Consider the following 13,509-nt stretch of genomic DNA (forward strand, 5'->3'; position numbering starts at 1 on the left):
GTTTCAGATAATTTTCATGGTCTTCATTCAGGAGAATAATCACTAAAGATGAGTCTAACAGAGTAGATTATATAGATGAAATACAAAATCTTTAATTATATTCTAGAATACTTTTACTCCATTTGGAGGGGCAGGCTTTCTCAAACCTGTATGCATTCTCATACTAGGAAGAAGAAAAGCAGAAACATACTTTGGTTACTGAACTTCCAGGGCTAAAAGTCAAACTTTGTACAATGTAAAACAAGCCAGCAATAAATGGATACTGAATCTTATTAATATAAACACATCATCTATAATTCAGAAATTGTGGCAATACTGTAAGATATAAAATAAATGATCTGTGAATGTGATGAAATTATTTTAAAAGGCTATGCTACAAACTATGAACTAATCCTAGCTACTATGATAATAAACAAGGTTATAAACTATACCATATGGAAAATATATATGTAAGACAGACTTACTGCAATAAAATACACACTTGGTAAAATAAACCCGAAAAAGTTTCACTTACTTGGCATCACAACCAGTAGGTGTGAAGTCGAGTTTGTGTTTGGTTCTAAAGATGAAATTTTTGGTTCGGATTTCAAGTATGGATGGTGGCTGCAGCGGAGTAGCTATTGCAAACAAAGCCAACTGAGGTGGAAGTATTGATCCATCTTTCCCTTTCTTGTTCTGTCCATGAAGATATTTCAATCTCCCTTGGAAATTCATTGCCTTAAGAAACAAAAAGTTCATTAAGATTAATGCTGTATAATTAAAATTAATGCTGTGATATGTTCCATATCACCCCAGTCTGATCACTATGACAAAGTTATTTTCTGAGCTGTGAGTTTGCCCTGGGGTGAAAAGTGACAGTGGTGGAAAACTGAGTAGGCATTATAGCCAATAGGAAGCTTTGGGGACTGGCTGGCTGCTTCTACAAAATGTCTGTTATATCTTCATCGCATATGCCTGTCCTCTGGGGATGGTTGAGAGACTTAGTTCCCAATCAGTTTTTTCCAGAGGAAAGCAGTAACATTTCTGCTCAACTCCAGTCTGAAGTTAAGAGGTCTGAAGAAAAAGCAAAGCACACAGAATGTAATCCAGCTCTTGGATAATATAAAAAGTGGAATTTCCTTATACAACTTACCTGTTACATTAGTATACAATCACTTCAGTTTCAGCCTTTTTAAATAAAAGTTTTGTTTTTTTAAACCTTTGAAAAATAAATAAAATGGTTCCGTTTTAAAGGGCTCAATCAAGGCCATTTTCAGTGTTTTGATAATTCCACAAAAGTTCATGAGGCTATCAAATGCTATTGTTGTTCCCTTCTTCCCAGGAAGCCCATTAAAAATATCCTAAAAGATAGTATGAGACTGTCCTCAAGGGACTGCTAAGTGACCCACTCCTTGTTTTAACAGATCACAATAGGAAGACCTACATAGTTTTCTGAGCTTGCAGCTGCCCTAGCATCTATGTCTAGCATGGGTCTGTGCACAGTGCATGCTCAAAATCTATTTCCTGAACAAATGAATTGTGATAAAGTCAGCAAGTCCACATTAATTTTCAAATACACATGGGCTAGATTGCATAGCTCAGAGTATATTTCAAAACTCTAGGAAATCTTTTCTGTAGAGAGAAAACACAACTGTTCAAAAACACTAAAATGAATCCTAAAACCATATAAAGAACGCAGACCTCTATTAGGATAAAGAATAATTTTAGAAGACAGAGGAAACAGACAATCATGACCATGATCAATTTGGTTGCTTAAAACAGTACTGACCAGGCCAAGGGATGACTCTGACATCAATATGACACCAGTACAAGGGAGAAAAGGCCCAATTACACAAAGAAATTTCACCTAGAAATACATCCTAATTGGTCATCAGTACAAGGAAAACTATCTCAAAGCACAATTTTAATTCTGGGTAAGCAAAATTCAGACATAAAACACCAACAAAAATCATTTTGTTAACAGATCTGTGGTGGAGTGCACTGTCTTAAGGATACAAGCGAGAGCCTGGACCATCTACCTCCACTCCTAGTGTTCTCCCTTTGCTGGTCATCCTGGGAATTCACACAGGATGTTGTGATGGGAGTTCACTCCAACACATGAGAGTTCACACTACACAAGAGTGTCTTATACCAGATGAGGATCCTGCAGTGATGAAGATGCAACCATTTTTCTACACGGCAGTTATTCTAGCCATATGGAAAGGGCCATGATAATTTTTCCATAAACCCAAAGAGGATAATAAGCAGTCTGCCACCAAAAAAGCGCTACCTAATTATCTTATACCTACAAAGTCCAAAAGAAGGGCAAAATACAATGGTCAATGCTATTCCATTCAGTCTTTGTTATACTGCATCCTAAAGGATAGAGGCTCTGAGTTACGGAAGATATTTTCAAAAATCTAAAAAGACTTTTAAAAAGTTACTTTCCTTTATAAAACTATTTAATTAAGTAGATTTTGAAAACCCAAACTCAAATACATTCAAATTTGTTTCACTTTTCTTTTTAATTTTCTACAACTTCATAGTAAATGCCAGTATAAGATGCTGCACCTTACCAGAAAACCAGATGAATTATCTAGCAGACACCTGAGTCGGCAGACGAAGCTCCTCTCCATAAATGAAGAGTTCTCTGGAGGAATCTGGTCTGGGTTATAATACACTGCTGGCTGGGAGAGTCCATTAGCTTCTATAGAGATAAATAGCAACACAAAGTTACTTTCCATTTTGCTAAAAATTAAGTGTTTAGGCTTCTCACGTGTTCCTAGTGCTAAAGAACCACCTGCCAGTGCAAGAGACATAAGAGACACGTGTTTGGTCCCTGGGTTGGGAAGATTCCCTGAGGGAGGTCATGGCAGCCCACTTCAGTGTTCTTGCCTGGAGAATCCCATGGACAGAAGAGCCAGGCAGGCTACAGTCCAGGGGGTCGCAAAGAATCAGACACAACTGAGCAACTTAGCACAGCACAGCACAAGTGTCTGAATAGCTGAAATCTGTGTTCATTTCTAAACCAAAGCTATGTTCTGATTATTAAAAAAAAAAAAAAAAATCACTTTCGGAAGAGGAGCTAGTGAAAAGAAATTAAATCTTACTGAATAATACTTTTACTACATAGAACTTTACCTATTCAGCTGTTTTTATTTCTATTGAGCTATCACTGTCAACAATTTCTATATTTTCTAACACCTTTTTTCTCCTTTTTAACATTTTTACATATGTATGAAGACACTGCTTTTGTTGAAAAAAGTATTTTTTAATTCTTTCATATGCCAGTTTGCTTTTATATTTGGTGCATTTTCTTATATGCAGACTACATCATGAGAAACACTGGGCTGGAAAAAGCACCAGCTGGAATCAAGATTGCCGGGAGAAATATCAATAACCTCAGATATGCAGATGACACCACCCTTATGGCAGAAAGTGAAGAGGAACTAAAGAGCCTCTTGATGAAAGTGAAAGAGAAGAGTGAAAAAGTTGGCTTAAAGCTCAACATTCAGAAAACGAAGATCATGGCATCTGGTCCCATCACTTCATGGGAAATAGATGGGGAAACAGTGAAAACAATGTCAGACTTTATTTTTGGGGGCTCCAAAATCACTGCAGATGGTGACTGCAGCCATGAAATTAAAAGACGCTTACTCCTTGGAAGGAAAGTTATAACCAACCTAGACACCATGTTAAAAATCAGAGACATTACTTTGCCAGCAAAGGTCCGTCTAGTCAAGCCTATGGTTTTTCCAGTGGTCATGTATGGATGTGAGAGTTGGACTGTGAAGAAGGCTGAGCACCAAAGAATTGATGCTTTTGAAGTGTGGTGTTGGAGAAGACTCTTGAGAGTCCCTTGGACTGCAAGGAGATCCAACCAGTCCATTCTGAAGGAGATCAGCCCTGGGTGTTCTTTGGAAGGAATGATGCTAAAGCTGAAACTCCAGTACTTTGGCCACCTCATGCAAAGAGTTGACTCTTTGGAAAAGATTCTGATGCTGGGAGGGATTGGGGGCAGGAAGAGAAGGGGACGAGAGAGGATGAGATGGCTGGATGGCATCACCGACTCGATGGACGTGAGTTTGAGTGAACTCCGGGAGATGGTGATGGACAGGGAGGCCTGGTGTGCTGCGATTCATGGGTTCTCAGAGTCGGACACGACTGAGCGATTGAACTGAACTGAATTGAAACATGAAACAATATATACACACTCCAGAATTAACCTTATACATTCCATCCCCTCTTTCACAATAGTGTAAGAATTATTTTTATACACTATATTACTGAGTATATGGCTATACTTTATCACTTGGAATTCATCAATGGCTGTCATCTCTCGAGGTCCTCCTTAGGTCATCAGGCTTCTTGTGACCTGGTTCTGGCCCATGGCTAGATTCATGTCTTTCCCCTTCTTCCTCATCTTCACTGTGGAGTTCTATATCCCTAAAGATTCTCTGCCTCCTTTCAGAGAATTCAATTCCCAACACTACCTTTTGGTAAACATTCTTACCATCAATTCTTTGTCCAGAGTCTGGACACTGTTGAGGGTTTAATGCCCAATGCAGCTGGCGCTGAAATTCAGCTCGGTCTTCGGTATGGATCAGTTCATACACACTCTGGTGGATGACATCAGACTAAAGAAAAAAGAAACAAATAAATTAACAAGTAGTGTTGATTTTTAAAAGGACTTCCTTGGTGGCTCAGTGGTAAAGAATCTGCCTACCAGTGCAGGAGATACAGGAGACGTGGGTTCAATCCCTGGATTGGGAAGATCCCCTGGAGGAGGAAATGGCAACCCACTCCACTAGTCTTGCCTGGAGAATCCCAAGGACAGAGGAGCCTAGCGGGCTATGGTCCATGGGGTTGCAGAGTCGGATGTGACTGAGTGACAGAGCACGCATACACTGATTTTTTAAAATGTGGTTTATTAATTTCAAAACCTAATTGCTAGATTACAGGGTGCTTTTTAGTGGTGATGTATGCAAATCAAACAGTTGCAAAGCTCTCCTGGAATTCAAGACAAGAAAAGCTAGAAAGACACAAGCACTACAGCTGACAAGTCAAAGGTTATTTGCCATCATTTCCCTATGTGAACCACTTTTTAGTCAAATAAGTCACGTTCCTGTTCCTTAACTGTAACACATTAGGTTCTGACAATTTTTATTTATGGATCTTTTAAAATAGAGCGTCTTATACAGATTGAAGTAAGTCAGAAAGAGAAACACAAGTATCATACGTCAACACATATATATGGAATCTAGAAAGACAGTACTGATGAACCTAGTAGAGAAGGAACTTGTGGACACAGCACGGGAAGGTGCAGAAGGGATGAACTCAGAGAAGAGCACTGACATATATATGCTATCATGTGCAAAACAGACAGTGGGAAGTTGCTACATACCACAGGGAGCCCAGCCTGGCACTCTGTGATGACCTAGAGGGCTGGGGAGAGGGGAGGGAGGCTTAAGAGGAAGGGGTTACCTATATATAAAATTATGACTGATTTGCATTGTCGTATGGCAGAAACCACAAAACACTATAGAGCAATTTTCCACCAATTAAAAATTTTTAAAAAAATCTTCCTTTGACAAAACTTGTCTGAACATTCAGTTAAATTTGACTTCTCTCAGCTTGAAGTATTACATATTTACTTCACTGCTCTCTAACAGTTTTCCTGACATGAAATTTTGACTTCTAGCAGATTCCCTAAGACTAAGGGATTATGCCTTTACAAAGGTCAGAGTCTTTCCTCCACCTCTTGCTTCTCAGCATTTACTACAGTGCTGAGACCTCAGCCTTTCCACCATTAGCGTTCTAACCTTTTTATTGCAACTCACAGCAAGAAGTATTTTCCATCCATTGTGGGTGTTTGTGTGTGCATACAGACATGGAAAAAAGTTCCACAGAGCACTTTTATGTGTGACAATATTGTTTCCTATTTTATTTTAAGCAGCTAAAAAGAATGACTGGTGATCCTCTATATCAATTTCATCACCCACTCATGAGTCACGACCTACAGTTTTAAAAATGGTGCCATAAACCACCATCAATGTCAGATATAAATGTTTTCTTAAAGAATATCCAGGTTACGTATAACTAGGAAAGAAAAAAAAAAACAAGATTGGGAGATAGCTAAGCTTTTTGATTTCTTAACTGTTATGAATCAATCAAATAATAATTAAGCTAGTTATGTAATGAAGTTTCTAACAGGTTTTTCCGTGGACGTTAATACATTTCCTTTAAAGTTCAAAAACACTTAGGTTTGGTGTCAGGAGCCAGATTCTCCACTTTAGCTATCTGGACTTGAACCTTTCTGTGAACCTTTTCTTCTAACATGAAGTCATCTCTATGCCATCCATCACACAGCTGCCAGAGTTATCTTGTGAAATACAGACTGGAGCACATGCACCCCTTCAACAAAAGTATTCAGTGGCTTCTATAGTGCGTATGACATAATGTAAACTTCAGGCTGTATAACAGTGCAGACACTGTTATTCACCCATCAGTCTTGGCATCACCTGTGGAGCCTGTTAGAAATAAAATACATGGGCTCCACTATGACATACTGAATCAGATTATATGGGACTGAGGCTCATCAGTTACATGACATTTTATCAAGTTCTTCGGTGATTATTAAGAACATTAGAAATTAAGAACTACCGATATGTAAGAGTAGTGAGCATTCAAGTGTACTCACAAACTGTTCCCAAATCATATTCGATGTCTTCGCCCCTCAAATACACACAACACCTTACGAATCCGTATTCACCATATACTTAGTAACATTAAACCAGACACACTTACCTCCTTCAAGGCCTTCCAGCTTACTGCCTTATAGTATGGCTAGCTTTTATTCTCTGCATTCCCTCCACAACTGTCCACTCATCTGGACCCCACATTCTCTTCAGATTAAATACCATTTCCTTCAGGAAAACTTTTATAATCCACACAAGTAGGAATTAAAGGGATAAGCCACAGTATTTTGCTTGTACCTTTACATATTACCTCATTCATTTCATAGTTACCACTTGCCCTCCAATTTCCATAACTAATTTGATGGCAAATATTCTCCTGTCTGCCCCCATCCAAACCCCATCTGCTCTTTCTTATACATAAGAATTCCTTATAAATGAAAGAAAAACACAAAACCCATGAATCACATGTACCTTTAAGGAAATTATAATGCAGTAAAATATTAAAAGCATAAAAATATATTAGCTGCAAACATACATTTTTTTATTCTATAACATATGTATTTCAATTATATTTTTATCTAAAAATTATCACTTGTGTCCCTAAAGTATAAGATAAATAAAAAGTAGTAAGTTAGTTTTCAAAAAAGGATTTTTTAATGACCTAAGGAAACTATATTTACCTGCTGAAACCCCAGGTAATCTTGAATGGTAGAAGACGCGTAGAAAACCAAAGCATCTGTAGTGACAACCAGTACAAAGCCATTTAGTGCCTACAAGGAGAAAAGTTAGAAAATTAGTGATGTGACTACCAATGTTATCATCCATTAAGTACTGACTTCAGTTAAGGTTATTACTTTTACTGATGAAAAATCTCTTAAATCGTTAAAATGATTACACTCCAGAAATGCAGAAACACCACACCCCCAGTGGTGAAAAGAATCCATTCGATTTGGCCAAAGAAAATCTTAGAGCTCACTGAATACTCAATCACAATAACTTGAATAAAATATTGATTTCTTCTTCCTCATGCTCTATAGATTTCGTTTTTAATATACTGGACATGTTTTCTAAACATAATTGTACACATATCATTTACTGCACTCTGTCACACTGTTTTTAAAGGAAGATAGCATGTAAAGATGTTGATTAGAGCCTTAAAAGAAATTTGATAGCAGAAAATCTCTGTGTAAAGATAGTTTAAGCACTAATACAGTTTGAAATTTAGATACTCTCAAAGTATTATAAAACATTGAAAACATTTTTATTTTACAAAAGGAATACAAATGGACTATACATTAGAACTAATATATACATGTAAGACAAGTATACAGCAAATTAAGTTCTATTTAATATAATTACTAATAACATTTAGGTTTAAAGCGATCATATTTTATGGGTGTTATTTCTGTTAACCTATATACTATGCTACTTTTTCCTCTTTGCCTCCGTTGGGCCAATCATTTTTTATTATCCTGTTTTCTTTCTTTTAGTTTAGAAGTTATGCTCTCTTTTCCTATTCTTTTAGTGGTTGTTCGAGTCCTGTGTTAATATCTCTATATGGTAACAAAAGTATTTAGATCACCTTAAGAATTCATTGTGATCACATCTTTTAAATCTCAAGCCCTCATTATTGCCTGCTCGAGTTCAACTCAGTACTTGTTTTTCTTCATGCTGTATGCGCTGATTGTTAAACCCTCCTGAGACACTCTTTTCTCTGTAAAGCGAGACATGGGATGGTTTAGTTTAAGAACCACGTAGTTTGGAGTCAGAATTTGGACTAGATTCTTCTCTTACTAACAGTGTGGTTTTGTTATTTACCCGTTCGAGCTTTAGTGTCCCTGACTGAAAACCAGGCTCTTCATCAGGTGATAGGATGACTATGTCTCACCTAACGCAGTGCCTGGTATACAGCTGGCGCTCAGCTCATGTGAGGCACCATTGTTACAAAAGGCAGCTGTGGAAATGAGCAGATCCAGTATTACCAGATCATGCTTTGTGAACTACAGGGACACATAAATGATAGCAAGTAGTCTGCTCAGCACTTAATAAAATGTTACACACGGACAGGACACGTGCTCAGTACTGAGATTCACAAATGAACAAGCCGTCGCCCCTGTGCTTATGATGCCCACACACTAGTAAATACCCTCGCTGTCAGACAGGGTGAAAGAACACAGTGACTGCCTTCCGTTTCACTCCAATCCCTTTCACCTTCAGGATCCCTGGTCTATATTATACTTCTGAGAGCAAGCAGCACCTACTCTTTAACAATCACTTTTCTAAATGGTTTCTATGTATTCAAGTAACTTTTAATTCCCTCAGCAATCCACAGAAGTAGGTGTCACAGTCCAGTTTGTAAATTGAGGACACGGAAGTGAAGAGCTGAGAACAAGCTGAACCACAAGGGAGAAACTGGCTCTAAAGTTTGCCCACTTAGCATCGTACGTCGTATCATGATCTGCTACCTTTAAGTGTTACTAATCACTAACTGTTGCATGGCTGTAACTCACAATCACAACTGGGATCTGAGATCCTTGACTTCACATATTATGCCTTATCATGCCTGGCAATTTCCCCAGGATGAAGAATGGCAACGGCACCCACCAAGAACTAAAGTGTCTAATGATTGAAGGTGAAGTTGCTCAGTCGTGTCCGACTCTTTGCGACCCCATGGACTGTAGCCTACCAGGCTTCTCCGTCCATGGGATTCTCCAGGCAAGAATACTGGAGTGGGTTACCATTTCCTTCTCCAGGGGATCTTCCCGACCCAGGGATCGAACCCGGGTCTCCTGCATTGAAGGCAGACGCTTTAACCTCTGAGCCACCAGGGACCCCTCAAATTGAGCATTCTTAAGTTTTACTTGGTTGTAGTAGGGTTATGTCCATTACCACATTTTTTTTGTTTGTTTTGAAAATATCTTCCTTCCAGACAACAGTATCCATTGATCATATGCATATTATTTTGGAGAATATCATGTTTTCTAAAGAGTGGAAGAAATTTACTACTTTCCAATAAGCTCATTAGTGTATTCCTGGAGACACGAAGATAATTTAGGGTATGCCAGTAACTTTTAGACAAATGTTAACTGTGAGAAATAAACCAAAAAGCCTCTTAAAAATATATATGTACATATATATACACACACACACACACACATACATATATATATATATAAAATGATCTGAAATACCATGCGGAATGAAGTTATACTGAATTACTATCTTAGCAAGTTAAGAGAAGGAATAAATTTGGTAATTACATACTAACAAGATTATTATTATTAGTCTCAGTCACAACTATCTGAAAATAAGGTTGAGCTACACTTACTATTTAATAAGAGAAATGAATTGCAATTAATACTGTTATTTATAATTTGAACTGTTGTTATTTCAAAAATGAAGCTGTAGATTTTAATAAGCACAATATTAGGTATCACCAGACAGAACATATATACATAATGAAAAGATACAAAAGTTACTTATTGTTTTATTTTCATTCCTTATAAGACAGTAATAAATTTAATCAAGAAAATAAATATTTTAAACTTTTGTTAAATATTTAAAAATATTTTCTTCATGCGCCTCCTTTGTTAAAACCAAAGGCAAAGACTCACCAAAGTTACAAGCCAAATAGTGTGCTGTACCTCTGGACATATCCTCTTTGGTAACTAGTTGATAACCACACATTATGGTAACTGTACATAATGAAATATCCCATCTTCACATGTCTACTATGCTTTTGGTCATCTACTTCATATGGGATAACAAGTACTGTCCTAAGTAAGGGCTTCCCAGATTGTGGTAGTGTTAAAGAACCCACCTGCCAACACAGGAGACCTAACAAACAGGGATTCAAACCCTGGGAAGATCTCCTGGAGGAAGAAATGGCAACACACTCCAGTATTCTTGCCTGGAAAATCCCATGGACAGAGGAGCATGGGCGGGCTACAGTCCACGGGGTCGGAAAGAGTCAGACATGGCTGAAGTGACTTAGCACGTCCTAAGCAAATTTTATAGTATGTGATGCCTCCTGCTGGAGAATAATCTACAAATGGCATAAAACAGAATTAATGATGGACTATTCATTTTAAATATTTAAGTGCTTCCAATTTTTAGAAAATTAAAAAGTGAACACCAGCTTGCAGCAGTATATTTTTATTCTGGGCCCTTGATATAGGATATGTTGACAATCTGTCTAAATGTTTTAGGGGGAAAATAAAAATCACTGCCCCATAATTTAAGCCAGTTTAAGATAAGAAGTGTGAAGCATGCCACATTTGTCTATTTTCACTTGAGATACAGAACTTCCTTATTACGTTACTATATAAACCGAGATGTATTTAATCACATTGTGTGTGTGTGTGTCTGTGTGTGTGGTGTGTGTGAGCGCGCACACGCTCAGTCGTGTCCAACTCTTTGTGACCCCCATGGACCGTAGCCTGCCAGGCTCCTCTGTCTATGAGATTTCCGAGGCAGGAATACTAGAGTGGGTTGCCATTTCCTTCTCTAGAGGATCATCCCAACCCAGGGATCAATCTGGCATCTCCTGCGTCTCCTGCAATGGCAGGCAGATTCTCTACCACTGTGCAACCTGGGAAGCCCGCTCTGTTTAATCATATTAAGCAGCAATTATTAGAATGCTTTCCTGTGACCTAAGGGGTCTTTGTGTTTCAGCTAATATATCAATACATAGAAATCCTCAGCCAGAGGCAGGAGGATTGGATGAATATATTTATTCATGGTTGAATATATTTAACTTTTTTCTAACATAATGGAAGCAAAAGTTAATTTTCCCTATCAGGGATTTGAACACAATTATAAAATTATAATTTGTTATATACAATTTTATAAATTATAATAAAATGTTATAAATTGTCAGGTTACACTTAACCATTTACTGAATGGAGTTACTGAAACTTACAGCTACTTTTTAATCACAGTTGCAAATTAAGTTCACATCTCAGTTCACTGGGAAGAATTAGAAATCATTATGTAGAATTAAAAATTCTGTAGACTTAAAAATCTGTAATATAGTACAGATTACAGCACATATCTTTTTGAGTTTCTTCTCTTTAATATTTTTAAATTGAAGTATAGTTAATTTGCAGTACTGAGTTAGTTTCAAGTGTACAGCAAAGTGCTTCAGTTATGCATATGTACATTCTTTATAGCATACATCTTCAGTCTTTAACAGAATAAATATCTGATAATTTAACTGAGAATCAAGCATTTTATCAGCTTCAAGAGAAAGAAAAATAGGAAAAGATTTAAAATACTTTCACAGACAAATCTACCAGAAACTCTCAGAGTTCTAATGCATGACAATAGGGCTGATAGAGGCTAAAAAAAAATCTATAGCATGTTGGTAAGCCATACACAGCTGCTAAAAGAAAATATAGTTACAAGAACACATTGTTCAGGTTAAGAACAATTTCTAACTATTAAATAAAATTATTTTAATGGCGCTATATTCCTAAAAACATATACCTAAAACCAGTGTCTTAATGAGAACCTTTAAAATGATCTAGAATTTCTTGCTACTTAAAGAAATGCAACAGGGAAAGTGATAACTGGACTTCTAATACTTCATAAAATTCCATTTATTCATGTACTAGCATTATACCACTACTGTAGTTCAGGTGAAATTGCTATGAATCACTGAGTCCTAAAGAAATGAGGGACAGTTAAAAGGCTGTTAACTAATTTTCCATTTATAATGGTTCTAATGAAAGAGAACTATATCTACTACAATTTACCTGTAGTAAGAATTCTCCTTCCTGCAAGTTGAGGCCTTCTCTGAATTTGGTTCGACAGTTGTCCTGGACTCCATTTCTGTCAGCTGGGGAGGACTTTAATGCAACTAGGGAAAAAAGAGGGAAAAACAAGGATACAGTAGTTAGTTTTTAAAATAAGCAATTTCAAAGAGCTCTAAGAAAAAAAAAAAACAAACCTATGTACACCAAAAAAAAGAGACAATTTGAAAAACTGGTATCTACTGGCACTGCAATGACTAAGTAAATAATCCTTTGCCAATGGGTGGTTTCTAATGTCAGCTGACAGATTCTTAAAGACAATTTTTGATGAGTTCACTATATGATTTTTGGCATATTACTTAAGAAGTTTCAAGTAAACTGCTTCCCAGGTGGCACGACTGGTAAAGAATCTTTCCTGCCAATGCAGAAGACCCAGGTTTGACCCCTGGGTTGGGAAGATGCCCTGGAGAAGGAAAGGGCAACCCACTCCAGTATTCTTGGAAAAGCCCACGGACAGAGGAGCTGAGTGGGCTATCGTCCCTGGGGTCACAAAGAGTTGGACACGACTGAGCACACATTATTATTATTCAAAGAACTGCATGACATCGCTATAACACTCCTCTGGTTCTCATCTATTTAGAATAATAAGGTTCCTCACAACCTAATCTATAAAAAAAAATAATCTCTCTATATATTCATCTAACTTCTGTGAACTATGGGCAGTAAGAGAAAAAATCAATCAAACACCTTATTAAAGAGATATATGTCCATCAAAGTTAGGAGCCTTTAGTTTTAGGGTAAAAAAACTGTTAGTATTGTTATTAACTTCATGTGAAATTTATAAATCAACTCATGGAGAATTAACATCTTTATGATGTTGAATCAGTCTGTCCAAGAACATGCATGTTTCTCCATTTGTTCAAGTCTCTATTTTTTGTCCCACTAGAATGCTTTAAAGTTGTCCTCAAAAAAAGATGTATTTTTATGTCTGTTCCTAGGTGTTACACCTTGTAACGTGGCTTCTCTTTCATTAAGTGAAGTGAAATCACAGTTTTGTCTGACTCTTTACAATCCCATGG

General features: G+C 37.2%; 1 protein-coding gene and 1 non-coding gene across 17 annotated transcripts in view; one reads left to right on the top strand and one right to left on the bottom strand.

The window, feature by feature from the left end:
* Positions 1–13,509, bottom strand: part of AHR (aryl hydrocarbon receptor) — a 503,901-nt gene that overhangs the window by 10,462 nt on the left and 479,930 nt on the right. For all 16 annotated transcript variants that reach the window (XM_086397512.1, XM_086397511.1, XM_086397502.1 and 13 more), the window contains 5 exons: positions 12,434–12,537; positions 7,358–7,447; positions 4,493–4,616; positions 2,556–2,686; positions 515–717 (listed from right to left, as the gene is read on the bottom strand). In XM_086397512.1, the coding sequence (XP_086253638.1) occupies positions 515–717; positions 2,556–2,615 (263 nt within the window). In that variant the 5' untranslated portion in view covers positions 2,616–2,686; positions 4,493–4,616; positions 7,358–7,447; positions 12,434–12,537. The remainder of the gene's footprint in view (positions 1–514; positions 718–2,555; positions 2,687–4,492; positions 4,617–7,357; positions 7,448–12,433; positions 12,538–13,509) is intronic.
* On the top strand, positions 766–831 carry LOC147374547 (small nucleolar RNA SNORD31). The gene has a single exon (XR_015163295.1). It is a non-coding gene; the product is annotated as a small nucleolar RNA SNORD31 (small nucleolar RNA).

This window comes from Bos grunniens, chromosome 4 (genome assembly GCF_055505025.1).
Source record: "Bos grunniens cultivar Pamir isolate PY7600 chromosome 4, Bosgru_T2T1.0, whole genome shotgun sequence".
NCBI classification, from domain to species: domain Eukaryota; kingdom Metazoa; phylum Chordata; class Mammalia; order Artiodactyla; family Bovidae; genus Bos; species Bos grunniens.